Source organism: Nerophis lumbriciformis, linkage group LG14, assembly GCF_033978685.3.
Source record: "Nerophis lumbriciformis linkage group LG14, RoL_Nlum_v2.1, whole genome shotgun sequence".
Lineage (NCBI taxonomy): Eukaryota > Metazoa > Chordata > Actinopteri > Syngnathiformes > Syngnathidae > Nerophis > Nerophis lumbriciformis.
Window position 1 is genome coordinate 39452568 of NC_084561.2, and position 18907 is coordinate 39471474.

The following is an 18907-nucleotide window of genomic DNA, read 5'->3' on the forward strand; positions in this document are numbered from 1 at the left end:
CATATTCAGTTGAATATGCTACAAAGACAACATATTTGATGTTCAAACTGATAAACATTTTTTTTTTTTGCAAATAATCATTAACTTTAGAATTTGATGCCAGCAACACGTGACAAAGAAGTTGGGAAAGGTGGCAATAAATACTGATAAAGTTGAGGAATGCTCATCAAACACTTATTTGGAACATCCCACAAGTGAACAGGCAAATTGGGAACAGGTGGGTGCCATGATTGGGTATAAAAGTAGATTCCATGAAATGCTCAGTCATTCACAAACAAGGATGGGGCGAGGGTCACCACTTTGTCAACAAATGCGTGAGCAAATTGTTGAACAGTTTAAGAAAAACCTTTCTCAACCAGTTATTGCAAGGAATGTAGGGATTTCACCATCTACGGTCCGTAATATCATCAAAGGGTTCAAAGAATCTGGAGAAATCACTGCACGTAAGCAGCTAAGCCCGTGACCTTCGATCCCTCAGGCTGTACTGCATCAACAATCGACATTAGTGTGTAAAGGATATCACCACATGGGCAAAGGAACACTTCAGAAACCCACTGTCAGTAACTACAGTTGGTCGCTACATCTGTAAGTGCAAGTTAAAACTCTCCTATGCAAGGCGAAAACCGTTTATCAACAACACCCAGAAACGCAGTCGGCTTTGCTGGGCCTGAGCTCATCTAAGATGGACTGATACATAGTGGAAAAGTGTTCTGTGGTCTGACGAGTCCACATTTCAAATTGTTTTTGGAAACTGTGGACGTCGTGTCCTCCGGACCAAAGAGGAAAAGAACCATCCGGATTGTTATAGGCGCAAAGTTGAAAAGCCAGCATGTGTGATGGTATGGGGGTGTATTAGTGCCCAGGACATGGGTAACTTACACATCTGTGAAGGCGCCATTAATGCTGAAAGGTACATACAGGTTTTGGAGCAACATATGTTGCCATCCAAGCAACGTTACCATGGATGCCCCTGCTTATTTCAGCAAGACAATGCCAAGCCACGTGTTATATCAACGTGGCTTCATAGTAAAAGAGTGCGGGTACTAGACTGGCTTGCCTGTAGTCCAGACCTGTCTCCCATTGAAAATGTGTGACGCATTATGAAGTCTAAAATAGCACAACGGAGACCCCCGGACTGTTGAACAACTTAAGCTGTACATCAAGCAAGAATGGGAAAGAATTCCATCTGAGAAGCTTTAAAAATGTGTCTCCTCAGTTCCCAAACGTTTACTGAGTGTTGTTAAAAGGAAAGGCCATGTAACACAGTGGTGAACATGTCCTTTCCCAACTACTTTGGCACGTGTTGCAGCCATGAAATTCTAAGCTAATTATTTACAAAAAAAAAAAAAAAAAGTTTATGAGTTTGAATATCAAATATCTTGTTTTTGTAGTGCATTCAATTGAATATAGGTTGAAAAGGTATTGCAAATCATTGTATTCCGTTTATATTTACATCTAACACAATTTCCCAACTCATATGGAAACGGGGTTTGTAATTCCTAAGAAAAACAGCACGGGGTCCATCGTCTGGCGGTGGTTTGGCTTCAAGCGGGAATATGTTGAACAATTGTGCGGCAAAAGCGTTGCTACAAAAAGTAGCAGCACTGCTAATGTAGCATCATTTGAAAAGTCACCCGCTAGAAAATAAGGAGTGCTTGAAACTCCGCATGTCAACATCTCCGTTCAGTGCCACACCAACAAAATGCCGAAGCAACTATTTCCACATCAACACCGTATGAAAAATAGTAGTCAACAACAGAAGGAGATAACGTCCGCAGGAACCTACCACATAGTGAAGGACATACACTAATTGATTTCCTATTATGCAGCTCATTTTTATTTGACACTTATTGAAATATCTTGTGTGACATCATGCACAAAAGTGCACTTTATTTGTTTTAAACCATTGTAGTGGCGTTCTGTACAAAATGTGCACTTTAATTTGGTGTTGTTTTGATATGTCATCTTAGTGACATCATCATACTTGCCAACCCTCCCGGATTTTCCGGGAGACTCCCGAAATTCAGCGCCTCTCTCGAAAAGCTCCCGGGACAAATTTTCTACCGAAAATCTCCCGAAATTCAGGCGGAGCTGGAGGCCACGCCCCCTCCAGCTCCATGCGGACCTGAGTGACGTGTTGACAGCCTGTTCACACGTCCGCTTTCCCACAATATAAACAGCTAATGATCGAGGGCGAGTTCTTGGTTTCTTATGTGGGTTTATTGTTAGTTTCATTAACGTCCTCCCAGCGCGGTAACAACACACAACAACAGCAGTCAAGTTTTCGTCTACCGTAAAGCAGTTCGTCTGCCGTAAACAGCATTGTTGTGACACTTTTAAACAGGACAATACTGCCATCTACTGTACATGCATATGTGACCAACCCATAATGTGTCACATTTTTGTGTTGATTTATTTATTTTATTTTGTGGTTTGAAATCGTTTTTGGAGCTGTCATTACACATTTATCAGTATTCACATTGGTCAGTAGGGGGCAGGAGGGCGTGTCTTCCCAATTGAATGCTATCACCTGCAGACCGGAAGTGTCTTGTCATTCTGATGAGAGGACCAGTCTGTGAACAATTGAAACGTCCTGTGTGCTTTTTCCTCCTGTATAACAGGTTAGTTTTGGTGAATCAACTCACTGAATAATATCCATGTGATCTTTATAAGTTTAAGTACACATTCTGATGGTGGAGCCTAACTCTAAAGTGTTTGTGAGTTGTAGTTTGTATTTGTGAATGAATCCAGTGCACAGCTGCAGTAATCAATACAAAAAGGCGACGTGAGTGCGCAATGTTTATATAGGAACTTCTGATCCTAATTCAGACTCCCAAATTAGAGCTCCCGTTTTCTTATTGATTTTATAATGTATATTTGTATAATGTGTGTGTTCTGAAATAGTGACAGAGAATAGAACAAGGATGGACAATTCAACCCTTAACTCAACAATGAGTAGATGAGTGTTATGTGTGTGTATATGTGTAAATAAATGAACACTGAAATTCAAGTATTTCTTTTATATATATATATATATATATATATATATATATATATATATATATATATATATATATATATATATATATATATATATATATATATATAGATAGATAGATGGATAGAATTCACTGAAAGTCAAGTATTTATTATATATATACATCTTAACCACGCCCCCCGCCCCACCCCCGACCACGCCCCCCACCACCCACCTCCCGAAATCTGAGGTCTCAAGGTTGGCAAGTATGGACATCATGCACAAAAGTGCACTAATAGCTTGTTTTAAAATGTCTCTGACAATCTTGCACTTTCTGTTTTGGAAATGACATGAATGTTTGTGCCGCTGCTTAATAACTGTTAAATAAATACAGTTTTGGTAAATTGACTTAGTTGTGATTTCCCTCTCTGCATGAAAGTTTAAAATGAGCATATATTAATGCAGTATGAAGAAGAATGTTTTAATGTAGACACACAGAATCATCATACTGCTGTGATTATATGCATCAAGTGTTCATTCAAGGCTAAGGCAAAATATCGAGATATATATCGTGACATGGCCTAAAAATATCGAGATATTAAAAAAAGGCCATATCGCCCAGCCCTACGTCTAAAACAAACCGAACAGTTCAGTTGCGATCGATTGAATACCCTAAGAATACAATGAGCTGAATGAATGAGAACAACGGTAGACATTTAACCAATGAAAGGTAACATACAAGAAAGGAGCCATTTTCCAAGATACCTTCAAACTTGATCAACATTTTGCAGCTGCCCATTTTGCAGCTTCCAAAGGGGTTTCTACGGATGTTCTCATTAATCCAGGTAATTGTATTGTCAGGGAATTCAATCTATTGCAACGGAATAGTCCAGTTAAGATCGATTAAATGCCTTGAAAACGCAGGCCAAAAGCTTTCTGGACAAAAGTTTTATGGGCATACAAGACAACAATTCCGTAACTGCTAATGAGAATTCCCTGTGTTCAGTAACACTGATGTTTTGGAAGTCTATAGCTTTGAACCTTGGCGTTCCCTGGCCTGTTGTAGAATGAAGTCTTAAGTATTACAGTGCAGTATATGTCTTTTATATACTTATGATGTGGCGATAGACAAATATATTCATAAGGCGGGACTTACGTTTTTGGGTTAAAGGGGAACATTATCACCAGACCTATGTAAGCGTCAATATATACCTTGATGTTGCAGAAAAAAAACCATCTATTTTTTTAACCGATTTCCGAACTCTAAATGGGTGAATTTTGGCGAATTAAACGCCTTTCTAATATTCGCTCTCGGAGCGATGACGTCACAACGTGTCGTCACATCGGGAAGCAATCCGCCATTTTCTCAAACACCGAGTCAAATCAGCTCTGTTATTTTCCGTTTTTTCGACTGTTTTCCGTACCATGGAGACATCATGTCTCGTCGGTGTGTTGTCGGAGGGTGTAACAACACGAACAGGGACGGATTCAAATCGCACCAGTGGCCCAAAGATGCGAAAGTGGCAAGAAATTGGACGTTTGTTCCGCACACTTTACCGACGAAAGCTATGCTACGACAGAGATGGCGAGAATGTGTGGATATCCTGCGACACTCAAAGCAGATGCATTTCCAACGATAAAGTCAAAGAAATCTGCCGCCAGACCCCCATTGAATCTGCCGGAGTGTGTGAGCAATTCAGGGACAAAGGACCTCGGTAGCATGGCAAGCAATGGCGGCAGTTTGTTCCCGCAGACGAGCGAGCTAAACCCCTTGGATGTCTTGGTTCACACCGTCCCTTATGCCACCGAAGATGATCAGGAGAAGAATATCGACCCTAGCTTCCCTGGCCTGCTGACATCAACTCCAAAACGGGAAAGATCAGCTTTCAGGAAAAAAGCGCGGATGAGGGTATGTCTACAGAATATATTAATTGATGAAAATTGGGCTGTCCGCACTCTCAAAGTGCATGTTGTTGCCAAATGTATTTCATATGCTGTAAACCTAGTTCATAGTTGTTAGTTTCCTTTAATGCCAAACAAACACATACCAATCGTTGGTTAGAAGGCGATCGCCGAATTCGTCCTCGCTTTCTCCCGTGTCGCTGGCTGTCGTGTCGTTTTCATCGGTTTCGCTTGCATACGGTTCAAACCGATATGGCTCAATAGCTTCAGTTTCTTCTTCAATTTCGTTTTCGCTACCTGCCTCCACACTACAACCATCCGTTTCAATACATTCGTAATCTGTTGAATCGCTTAAGCCGCTGAAATCCGAGTCTGAATCCGAGCTAATGTCGCTATAGCTTGCTGTTCTTTCCGCCATGTTTGTTTGTGTTGGCTTCACTATGTGACGTCACAGGAAAATGGACGGGTGTTTATAACGATGGTTAAAAACAGGCACTTTGAAGCTTTTTTTTTTTTTTAGGGATATTGCGTGATGGGTAAAATTTTGAAAAAAACTTCGAAAAATAAAATAAGCCACTGGGAACTGATTTTTAATGGTTTTAACAATTCTGAAATTGTGATAATGTTCCCTTTTAAGGGTGAAAATGCTAACAACACAGCGGCTAATCTCAGCACTAATATTTCCGCCACAATCAAGCTGACCAACATTTGAAAGATTTAATCTCGGACTCCTGCCTCATCAATAAGATGAGCAACAGCAGGATTTAGCAGGACTCGATGAGACTCGGAGCGCCACTTAATGCTAACAAGACTGCTATCAGCAGATGTCCAGGCAATGCTAAGTGGACATAAACTTTATTGACGCACTTCATCTTCGACATCAACAACACAGCTTCACATGACTTTGGTGAGGTTTGTGAGCACTGTGCAATGATGGCGCAAGACACGCAACGCTAACAACACAGCTAATAGCTGCAACTAACAGCACTGACTTTCAAGTTGACCACATTTTTGCAGAACACACTCAAAACTCAAAAGTTTTGAGTGTGAAAGTTTTCCAATTGTATCGCTAGCAACGGCATTAGACTTGTGTTTTTTTGCATCGCTAATTCCTCCGTGTCCGATTCGAAAAATCTTGTCTGCACAAGGTGCAATTCGCGTAGTTTTCACCCTTTTTGGAACGGATAATTATTCCCGGATAGGCTTTTGAATATTCTTCACGGAATGACTGCAGTTTTCTTTTCGGTTTAAGACTCGTTTGCGATTTTTCTCCGGCTGATTCCATGATCGTTCGCTCGTTTGGAAACAATGGCAACAGGTGCCTCGTGCTTGGCAGCGGTGCTATAAATAGCCTCGCGCATGGCATTCGGAGTGGCTCGATAGGAAGTTACGGGAAGCAGTGTCGATTGTCATTGTTGTTACGCGATTTCGTGAATAAAACTTTAAAAAAAAAAAAAAAATTTAATTAATGAAAAACCATATCTTTTATCACTGCAACCGTAACCCGGAATAGGTTGATGAAAACCGTACTAATTACGGGAAAACCGGAGTAGTTGGCAGGTATGCATTTTTCACAGCATGCGGCACATTCCAAAAACAAGCAAGCAAACTGATGGAATGTAACAGGAAAAAGTGGAAATGCTGGCTGTAAAAACAGTGTTTTAACTTATGTATTGGTTTTCAAAATGGAAAAATATCAAAATGTCCCCTGCATCCTTTATTCTCAGATTTTTCCGTGTGCGGCCCTCAGTGAAAAAGGTTAGTGTGTGTCAACTTCTGATAATAACAGAGTATTTTGTTAGAAAAAAAAACCAAAACCTGTGAAAACACGATTTTCCAAACGCACCTTCAGGTTGTAGAAGTCACACACAGATCGGGTCCACTCCATCAGCAGAGCCACCTTAGTGCTGCTGTGTTCATAGGGCACCTGGGGCTTTGGCGCGCTGGAGTCTGGACCTCGATCAGCCTTCAAAGAAGCCAATCTCTGTTTCGTCCATAGCGTTCTCCTCAGGAAGCCAATCTCCTCCCTCATAAGATCGTCATCCAAAATCACTTCCACCTATATATCATATATAAATGTATAGGATTTCAGATAATACTGCAAATTGTTCAAATTGTGCCTTACTAATCAGAGAATGTGATATACCTGATACGAAAAAATTATTTTCCACAAGAGGCTCAATGTCTTCTCTCTGTGTCCATCCACAATGTCTCTGGAATCTATGATCTGGCCTGAAAATAAAGGACAAGATTTATGTACCTTCTCATTTTAATTCCTTAAGAGATATTTGATTTTTACTCTGGTGTATGTTGCACACATTACACCACACAAAGGATCAGATCGCACATAAACATTCATGGCTGCAACGATTAATCCATTTGGAAAACGGCTTCAATTTATATTCTGCTGCTTTGATTAATCCATCCATCCGTTCATTTACTACCGCTTTTCCCTCTCAGGGTCGCAGGGTTGCTGGAGCCTATCCCAGCTGCATTCAGGCAGAAGGCGAGGTACACCCTGGACAAGTCGCCACTTCAGATAGACAGAGATGTCCGATAATATCGGACTGCCGATATTATCGGCCGATAAATGCTTTAAAATGTTATATCGGAAATTATCGGTATCGGTCTCAAAAAGTAAAATTGATGACTTCTTAAAACACCGCTGTGTACACAGACGTAGGGAGAAGTACAGAGCGCTAATAAACCTTAAAAGGCACTACCTTTGCGTGCCGGCCAAGTCACATAATATCTACGGCTTTTCACACACACAAGTGAATGCCACACATACTTGGTCAACAGCCATACAGGTCACACTGAGGGTGGCCGTATAAACAACTTTAACACGGGACGGTATAGCTCGGTTGGTAGAGTGGCCGTGCCAGCAACTTGAGGGTTGCAGGTTCGATCCCCGCTTCCGCCATCCTAGTCACTGCCGTTGTGTCCTTGGGCAAGACACTTTACCCACCTGCTCCCAGTGCCACCCACACTGGTTTAAATGTAACTTAGATATTGGGTTTCACAATGTAAAGCGCTTTGAGTCACTTGAGAAAAAGCGCTATATAAATGTAATTCACTTCACTTCACACTGTTACAAATATGCGCCACACTGTGAACCCACACCAAACAAGAACGACAAGCACATTTCGGGAGAACATCCGCACCGTAACACAACAGAACAAATACCCAGAAGCCCTTATTTTGGAAAACCTTGTTACATTGTTTAATGCATCCAGCGGGGCATCACAACAAAATTAGGCATAATAATGTGTTAATTCCACGACTGTATATATCGGAATCGGTAATTAAGAGTTGGACAATATCGGAATATCGGCAAAAAAGCCATTATCGGACATCTCTAGTTTTAATAAATGTGTAACTAATAAACATTTATTTTAAAAATGCAGACCGCATGAGTACACAATACTTTAAAATAGGTGGACATGGTTTACGCACGGCCGATGTAATAAAGCGCACATGAGAGTGGTGGGTTTATGTGAGCCTTGATCTGTGTGGTGACAAATTTTTATCAATGCAAACACGGTAAAACAGCAATTTAAAATGTTGAAAAAAGAATGCAGGTTACGGCAAGCAAAACAACCATTTAATACCCTCGTTATATCGTGATAACGCATGTTGATGACACATTCTGTGTCTGCAAATTTGACAGCGATAAGCGAACAACAAGAGACTAATTTACCTCCACGGTGCAAAACCACTTCAAAGTCTGCAATCCTCGCTTTAAGGCAGCAAATAAACTACACTTCTTACAAGTATCATCCCTGGTGGGCCTGGAATAGCTACCGTATTTTCCGGACCATAGGGCGCACCGGATTATAAGGCGCGCTGCCGATGAATGGCCTATTTTTGATCTTTTTTTCATATATAAGGCGCACCGGATTATAGGGCGCATTAAAGGAGTCTTTTTTTTCTTTTCTTCTTTGGTCTACATAACATGTAATGGTGGTTTCTAGGGATGATGAACCCGGTTTTCCCGGGTTGTTCGATAAGAAAAGAACCGAGTCCTCGGACTCGAATCCCTTTTTGAGAACCGGTACCCGTTATCGGGACCACTATAGTAAAGAAAAAGAGTTGGTTCTTTATTCGAATCCCTGGGAACGAATCCTATCCCGACCAGAAATGCCCCGTGAGACATCACAAGAAATGACGTCACGTAGCTCAGTCATTGGTCACGGTGGGGTGCAGCAGTTCGTTCCCGGGACGCAAAACTGACGGCTGCAGGTAGGAGATGATTTATTTCTCATAAATCATACACATTACAACAGACAGGAACGAAACAAAAGGAAAGCGTGCCGTTCGCACGAGAAGCTAAAGCAAAAACTTACTTAGCACAGGAATACTAGAAGCTAAGGTAACTTTAGCACAGGAATCATGAGCTCGAAAAACAGAATGCCAACGTAACTGTTGCAAATGCAAACAATGAAGCCACGACGAGTGACCGGAAAAGGCAAGCTTAAATAGAGTCTCTGATAAGCAACAGGTGCACGAACAAGGCAGGTGAAAATCCTAAGTAACCATGGTGACTAAAACAAACCCCCGAAGTGCACAAAACAACTAAGGAAGTCCAAAACTGACAGAACATAACTAAACAAAACATGATCCAACTAGGGATGTCCCGATCCGATATTTGGATCTGATCGGCTGCCGATATTTGCCAAAAATTGCGTAACGGCAAGGCATGGGAAAATGCCGATCCAGATCCAGTTTTTTAAAAAACTCCGGTCCGTGTTTTCCAACGCACCTTCAACACATCCACAGGTCTGTGGTATCTCACGCAGTTGCTTTTAGCTGCTGGCATTACACGACAGGCTCTTCTCACTCTTTCCTGTGTCTCCCTCTCACAGACAGCAAGTGCACCTTCTTACACACGTCACATACTGTCACGTCAAACGTCACATACGTATACGTCCTCCCCAAGCAGAGAGGTAGCAGCATGGCTAACGTTAGCTGTGATGCTAGCGCAGCCGTGCGAGCAACGCTCCCTCTAAGGTGCTCGCCTGTGCAATTGTGCACTGTTTAAGCGTCCTCTGCGCATAGCAAATCTATGCCACGCACAAAATCAAATAAAAAAATAAGCGCATAACAATTTTCGACACACCGACACAAGAGAGAAAACAGTTTTCGTCATCATTGTTCAAATATTGTGACGTCTGTCGAGACGCTTATCTCCATTCGGTGCCACACGCCCACACCATTTAAATGCAGAGGCAAACATTTCCACATAAACACCGTATGAAAAAATTAGTGATTTTTTTAGTTGTGATTTCCTTCTCTGCCTGAAAGTTTAAAAGTAGCATATATTAATGCAGTATGAAGAAGAATGTTTTAATGTAGACATGCAAGCCTTGAAAGAACATTTTGAAAATCAAGACTACATTTCCTGCAAATGGGTGCATTTCTACCCTATATTTTAACTTTAGACTTATTCCTCATATCAAACTCTTTTGGCTGTCTTTTTGACACTTACATCCGGCACCCCCCTCCACACCCTGGATTATAAATAATGTAAATAATTCAATGTGATTATCTTGTGTGATGACTGTATTATGATGATAGTATATATCTGATAGTATATATCTGTATCATGAATCAATTTAAGTGGACCCCGACTTAAACAAGTTGAAAAACTTATTGGGGTGTTACCATTTAGTGGTCAATTGTACTTCACTGTGCAACCTACTAATAAAAGTCTCAATCAATCAATCAAAACACATAGAATCATCATACTGCTGTGATTATATGCATCAAGTGTTCATTCAAGGCTAAGGCAAAATATCGAGATATATATCGTGTATCGCAATATGGCCTTAAAATACCGCAATATTAAAAAAAGGCCATATCGCCCAGCCATAGTTTCAATGATGCCATTTCTGTTATGTATAATTTTGTGTTTATCCTTGAATAAACAGGTCAGTTTCTTGTTACCAACCATTGTGTATTATTCAAACTCCCCTAATTCAGCTGGCTAGTTGTTATCAAGAGTACTAAAACCCTTTTCAACATGATTCTGACAACTAAGTAGGCTAAATAACTTTATACTTTAATACATGCTCGGATAGGCCAGTATCGGTATCGGTCAGTATCGGATCGGAAATGCAAAAACAATATCGGTATCGGATCGGAAGTGCAAAATCCTGGATCGGGACATCCCTAATCTGGACTCGATAAGAGAATCGATAAGGAATCGGTTCGATAAGAGGATTCGATAATAGGCTCGAACTCGATAATTTCTTATCAAACATCATCCCTAAGAAATGACTGCTGCCTAGCTCAAAGCCATCTTTCCAATAGACAAAAAAGACAGATGTATCTCTCATATAATATACTATTCTAAAAAGGTTATAATTTAACAACGTGTCCGTTATTGTCGGCATTAAGAGGTCGCAAGGAAGCAGAAATGTCTCTAACTGAGAAAACAATCTCACTAGTGAAATGATAAAGTTCTGCATTCAACTTACCAAGCTCATCCTTGAGGTCCACCCCTCTGCTTTTGAGGACTTGGAAAGTGATATCTACGTTATGGACTTTTTGCAGGCGGCTGATGGCTGGCAGTCGAAGCTTGGCTGACAAGCCCCACTGCTTTATGAGCAGCTCCATGACCCTCCTGAGGACAGAAAAACAAATCAGGAAAATAAAAACGATAGTAAAGTTGTGATAAAGAATTACATTTAAAAAAGGGAGTTACTTACACAAGTCGAATTCCGCATTTTAAGTCAACTGCCAAATTCCCCACGGCAAAGTTGAACTCGTCGAGGGGAGTTTGAACATGGGAGACGGGTAGTCCCAGGTAGCCAAGATGGCGAGGCAGGATCCCCTCTCCGCTTAGAAAGTCTCTCGAGAAAGCGAGCAGCAGGTCTTTACTTTTCTATTAAAAATAAAATAAATAAAACTATGGGTATCTATGGGAAACAAATATAACAATGAACAGTACCTTGAGGATTTTGCAGGCTTTTTTTTGAGATTGCTGTGGTTTAAAATGCTTCAATTTGCAGCAACTTTTTCAGAAAGTTGTGGCAAAAGTTTTAAGCCTTTTTTCATTTCAATATTTGCGATCGTTGCGATTTTATGAATTTATTATCAATGTTTAAAGGTTTCCATGTAACCTTAACCCCAAAAAGCACATCATTTCAACAACTAATGGAAAACAAATCCTGTATTAATGTTTTCCTAATTTAATACCATACACATTTAAATGTAGACACTAGTTATAATTACAGAGGTCCGATAATGGCTTTTTTGCCGATATCCGATATTGTCCAACTCTTAATTACCGATTCCGATATCAACCGATACCGATATATACAGTCGTGGAATGAACACATTATTATGCCTAATTTTGTTGTGATGCCCCGCTGGATGCATTGAACAATGTAACAAGGTTTTCCAAAATAAATCAACTCAAGTTATGGAAAAAAATTGCCATATTTATTATTGAAGTCACAAAGTGCATTATTTTTTTAACATGCCTCAAAACAGCAGCTTGGAATTTGGGACATACTCTCCCTGAGAGAGCATGAGGAGGTTGAGGTGTTGGTGGGGGCAAGGGTTTCTGTTGTGTGTTTATGTTGTGTTACGGTGCGGATGTTCTCCCGAAATGTGTTTGTCATTTTTGTTTGGTGTGGGTTCACAGTGTGGCGCATATTTGTAACAGTGTTAAAGTTGTTTATACGGCCACCCTCAGTGTGACCTGTATGGCTGTTGACCACACACTTGTGTGTGAAAAGCCGTAGATATTATGTGATTTAAAGGGGAACATTATCACCAGACCTATTTAAGCGTCAATATATACCTTGATGTTTCAGAAAAAAGACCATATATTTTTTTAACCGATTTCCGAACTCTAAATGGGTGAATTTTGGCAAATTAAACGCCTTTCTATTATTCGCTCTCGGAGCGATGACGTCATCGGGAAGCAATCCGCCATTTTCTCAAACACCGAGTCAAATCAGCTCTGTTATTTTCCGTTTTTTTCGACTGTTTTCCGTACCTTGGAGACATCATGCCTCGTCGGTGTGTTGTCGGAGGGTGTAACAACACGAACAGGGACGGATTCAAGTTGCACCAGTGGCCCAAAGATGCGAAAGTGGCAAGAAATTGGACGCTTGTTCCGCACACTTTACCGACGAAAGCTATGCTACGACAGAGATGGCAAGAATGTGTGGATATCCTGCGACACTCAAAGCAGATGCATTTTCAACCGGACTGGACAGATCAGCTTTCAGGAAAAGAGAGCGGATGAGGGTATGTCTACAGAATATATTAATTGATGAAAACTGGGCTGTCTGCACTCTAAAAAGTGCATGTTGTTGCCAAATGTATTTCATATGCTGTAAACCTAGTTCATAGTTGTTAGTTTCCTTTAATGCCAAACAAACACATACCAATCGTTTGTTAGAAGGCGATCGCCGAATTCGTCCTCGCTTTCTCCCGTGTCGCTGGCTGTCGTGTCGTTTTCGTCGGTTTCGCTTGCATACGGTTCAAACCGATATGGCTCAATAGCTTCAGTTTCTTCTTCAATTTCGTTTTCGCTACCTGCCTCCACACTACAACCATCCGTTTCAATACACGCGTAATCTGTTGAATCGCTTAAGCCGCTGAAATCCGAGTCTGAATCCGAGCTAATGTCGCTATATCTTGCTGTTCTATCCGCCATGTTTGTTTGTGTTGGCATCACTGTGTGACGTCACAGGAAAATGGACGGGTGTATATAACGATGGTTGAAATCAGGCACTTTGAAGCTTTTTTTAGGGATATTGCGTGATGGGTAAAATTTTGAAAAAAACTTCGAAAAATAAAATAAGCCACTGGGAACTGATTTTTAATGGTTTTAACCCTTCTGAAATTGTGATAATGTTCCCCTTTAAGATTTATTGGCGCTCTGTACTTCTCCCTACGTCCGTGTACCACTCAGTACAGCGGCGTTTTAAAAAGTCATACATTTTACTTTTTGAAACTGATACCGATAATTTCCGATATTACGGTACATTTTAAAGCATTTATCTCTAATTGTCAACAATGATGATGCTTAAGAGGATTTTAGTTTAAGTTGTTTCCAGTAGCAGTATGATTACAATACAAAGCCACTTGTGTCAATTAAGCTTTTGTTTTTAAATTGCTTGGCACTGGTCTGGAAACGATACAGTATTTTCTTTTAATTTTTTAAAGTATTAACTAAGATTCCCATACAGCACCTATATTTAGCCCATTTAACATGTGGTGCTCCTTAATACTTGTTCAGCATGTCCATACAAAAAACACCATGCCAACCATAAATGTGTCTTATATGCCTGAGAACTTTGCCTAAAGCTCAACCATTCATGAACTGCAAAAGTGGTTTCAAAGAGATTTATTTTAATGGCTAAAACCAACATCCGCTGGGACTCCCTGGCCTACCTTGAACTCTGCATCCATGCAGAACAGACATGGGTCATGTTCCATCAGGCGAGACTCTTTGGCCTTGTCCAAGAAACACACCAGCAAGAGCAGCTTCTTCAGAGTGAAGCAAGACAGCGCCTCCTCGTGGCCTATACAGGAGAGATAATACAGAGGGTACTAAATGTGAAACAATTGGTATTTGTACACAGACAGTACCGGTTAGTTGTTCTAGAGCTGGGGTGTCAAACTCATTTTCATTGAGGGCCACAGCGCAGTTATGGTTGCCCTCAGAGGGCCGCTTTTAACAATGAGTTGTTTTTTTAAATATTTTTTTGCAACTTAAAAAAAAAAATATTGTTGATGTATTTTTTATATATATATATATTATTTAAAAAAATATATATAGATAAAAAATACATAAACAATATTTTTTTTTTTTAAGTATATATATATATATATATATACACACACACACACACCGGTATATATATATATATACATACATACATACATACCGGTATATATATATATATATATATATATATATATATATATATATATATGTCATCTGCTGGTGTCGGTCCACTCTGTTTCCTGAGATCCAGGGTCAACGCAGCCGTCTACCAGCAAGTTTTAGAGCACTTCATGCTTCCTGCTGCTGACCTGCTCTATGGAGATGGAGATTTCAAGTTCCAACAGGACTTGGCGCCTGCACACAGCGCAAAATCTACCCGTGCCTGGTTTACGGACCATGGTATTTCTGTTCTAAATTGGCCCGCCAACTCCCCTGACCTTAGCCCCATAGAAAATCTGTGGGGTATTGTGAAAAGGAAGATGCAGAATGCCAGACCCAAAAACGCAGAAGAGTTGAAGGCCACTATCAGAGCAACCTGGGCTCTCATAACACCTGAGCAGTGCCAGAAACTCATCGACTCCATGCCACGCCGCATTAACGCAGTAATTGAGGCAAAAGGAGCTCCAACCAAGTATTGAGTATTGTACATGCTCATATTTTTCATTTTCATACTTTTCAGTTGGCCAACATTTCTAAAAATCCCTTTTTTGTATTAGCCTTAAGTAATATTCTAATTTTGTGACACACGGAATTTTGGATTTTCATTTGTTGCCACTTCAAATCATCAAAATTAAATGAAATAAACATTTGAATGCATCAGTCTGTGTGCAATGAATAAATATAATGTACAAGTTACACCTTTTGAATGCAATTACTGAAATAAATCAAGTTTTTCAAAATATTCTAATTTACTGGCTTTTACCTGTATATACACACACATTATATATATATATATATATATATATATATATATATATATATATATATATATATATATATATATATATATATACACACATATACACGCACACACATATACATATATATACATATACATATTTTTTTTTTTTTATTAAGTTGCAAAAAAATATTTAAATTTTACTTTAAAAACTGGCAGCTCAGCAGAATTTTGCAGTAAAATCAGTGGGTTTTTTACAACATAAAAAATTAAAATAATACCACTATTTTTAGAGGTAAAATTCAAGCAACAGAGCTGCCAGTTTTTGTGTGTGGGGGGGGGGGTGTACCGTAAGTTGTTTTAATGTTTTTTTGTTAGTTTTTTAATGTTTTAGTGTCTTACTGTATATGGAAAAAAAACAGTACCAATGTTGATTTTACGGTACAAAAACTCAGTCGGCGGAATTTAACCGTAAAATCTATTGTCCATTTTACAGTCTACAATTTTTAATGTAAACATAAGTCAAGCAGATACTTAAGTACAGTATCCATCCATTTTCTACCGTTTGTCCCTTTCGGGGTCGCGGTGGGTGCTGGAGCCTATCTCAGCTGCATTCGAGCGGAAGGCGGTGTACACCCTGGACAAGTCGCCAACTCATCACAGTATTTATCTTTGTTCCATCCATCCATCCATTTTCTACCGCTTATTCCCTTCGGGGTCGCTGGGGGCGCTGGAGCCTATCTCAGCTACAATTGGGCAGAAGGCGGGGTACACCCTGGACAAGTCGCCACCTCATCGCAGGGCCAACACAGATAGACAGACAACATTCACACTCACATTCACACACTAGGGCCAATTTAGTGTTGCCAATCAACTTATCCCCAGGTGCATGTCTTTGGAGGTGGGAGGAAGCCGGAGTACCCGGAGGGAACCCTTTATTTTAACAAAAAATATTTTTGGAATACATAATATAATATTTTGATTTTGATAATATTGAATGTTAAAAAGATATGCAATTACATGCAGTACATCATTTTTAATGTCAAAAGGGGAAAAAAAAAAAACATATTTAGTAATGAAAAGATTAAGCATTTTATTTATGCATATTATTTCCAGGCTTTCGCGGGCCACATAAAATAATGTGACGGGCCAGATTTGGCCCCCGGGCCATGAGTTTGACACCAGTGTTCTAGAGTATAAAACGGATTTGAAGTAAGTCACAGGGCGTCCAAACTGCAGCACAGAGATCATTTTATTGTCCCTTTGCATATTTTAAGAATATACTCTATTTTGAGATTGATATACAGTATATACACATACATCTACACATACATATACTAGGGATGTCCCGATCCGATATTTGGATCGGATCGGCTGCCAATATTTGCCAAAAATTGCGTATCGGCAAGGCATGGGAAAATGCCGATCCAGATCCAGTTAAAAAAAAAACTCCGGTCCTGGTTTTCCAACGCACCGATTTAAATAATACATTTCACTTTTCTGCTGCTCCGTAATTTCCGTTCCGCATTTTCCAGCACACCTTCAACACATCCACACGTCTATGAATTCTCACACAGTTGCTTTTAGCTGCTGGCATTACACTCTTTCCTGTGTCTCCCTCTCACAGACAGCAAGTGCACCTTCTGACACACGTCACATACTGTCACGACATACGTCACATACTGTCACGTCATACGTCACATACGTATACGTCCTCCCCGAGCAGAGAGGTAGCAGCATGGCTAATGTTAGCTGTGATGCTAGCGCAGTCGTGCGAGCAACGCTCCCTCTAAGGTGCTCGCCTGTGCAATTGCGCACTGTTTAAGCGTCCTCTGCGCATAGCAAATCTATGCCACGCACAAAATCAAATAAAAAAATAAGCGCATAACAATTTTCGACACACAGACACGACAGAGAAAACAGTTTTCGTCATCATTGTTCAAATATTGTGACGTCTGTCGAGACGCTTATCTCCATTCGGTGCCACACGTCCACACCATCAAAATGCTGAGGCAAGAATTTCCACATCAACACCGTATGAAAAAATTAGTGATTTTTTTAGTTGTGATTTCCTTCTCTGCATGGAAGTTTAAAAGTAGCATATATTAATGCAGTATGAAGAAGAATGTTTTAATGTAGACATGCAAGCCTTGAAAGAAAATTTTGAAAATCAAGACTACATTTCCTGCAAATGGGTGCATTTCTACCCTATATTTTAACTTTAGATTTATTCTCATATCAAACTCTTTTGGCTGTCTTTTTGACACTTACATCCGGCGCCCCCCTCCACACCCTGGATTATAAATAATGTAAATAATTCAATGTGATTATCTTGTGTGATGACTGTATTATGATGATAGTATATATCTGATAGTATATATCTGTATCATGAATCAATTTAAGTGGACCCCGACTTAAACAAGTTGAAAAACTTATTCGGGTGTTACCATTTAGTGGTCAATTGTACGGAATATGTACTTCACTGTGCAACCTACTAATAAAAGTCTCAATCAATCAATCAAAACACATAGAATCATCATACTGATGTGATTATATGCATCAAGTGTTCATTCAAGGCTAAGGCAAAATATCGAGATATATATCGTGTATCGCAATATGGCCTTAAAATATCGCAATATTAAAAAAAGGCCATATCGCCCAGCCCTAGTTCAATGATGCCATTTCTGTTTGTCATGTATAATTTTGTCTATTTTGTGTTTATCCTTGAATAAACAGGTCAGTTTCTTGTTACCAACCATTGTGTATTATTCAAACTCCCCTAATTCAGCTGGCTAGTTGTTATCAAGAGTACTAAAACCCTTTTCAACATGATTCTGACAACTAAGTAGGCTAAATAACTTTAAACTTTAATACATGCTCGGATAGGCCAGTATCGGTCAGTATCGGTATCGGATCGGAAATACAAAAACAATATCGGTATCGGATCGGAAGTGCAAAAACCTGGATCGGGACATCCCTAACATATAAACACATTATTGTGGTCTTTATTGATGCTTTACTCATTTTATACAACACAGACTCAAAAGTCGACACTACCGGTAGTTGGCAGTAAAAACACAGTCAGAGCTCATTGTCAAATGACTGTACTGTCTGCAATGTGTGGACAACAGAGTTGTCTGCTCTGTCATCCAGAAGTTGCAGACATTCGCCATGTTTATTTTACGCCTGAAAAGTGTCTTAAACATGAATTTATGCTCCCATACATTTACCCCCGCACGTTAGGAGCCTTTGTGAAATGTTGGGAGTGATCTATAGCTGTCAGTTTTGTTAGTAAATGAGAGATTATCATCATAATTCAACATCTCTATTGTGTGAATGTGTCCTCTTAGTTTGGTTAGCATTGGAAATTATATATATA

At 39.9% G+C, this 18907-nt stretch overlaps 1 protein-coding gene across 1 annotated transcript in view; it reads right to left on the reverse strand.

Moving 5' to 3' along the window:
• aspm (assembly factor for spindle microtubules) overlaps positions 1 to 18907 on the reverse strand; it is a 74715-nt gene that overhangs the window by 35473 nt on the left and 20335 nt on the right. The window contains exons 10-14 of the mRNA XM_061975544.2: positions 14294 to 14424; positions 11590 to 11765; positions 11359 to 11504; positions 7026 to 7111; positions 6726 to 6938 (exon numbers count right to left, since the gene is read on the reverse strand). Coding sequence (XP_061831528.2) covers positions 6726 to 6938; positions 7026 to 7111; positions 11359 to 11504; positions 11590 to 11765; positions 14294 to 14424 — 752 coding nt within the window. The remainder of the gene's footprint in view (positions 1 to 6725; positions 6939 to 7025; positions 7112 to 11358; positions 11505 to 11589; positions 11766 to 14293; positions 14425 to 18907) is intronic.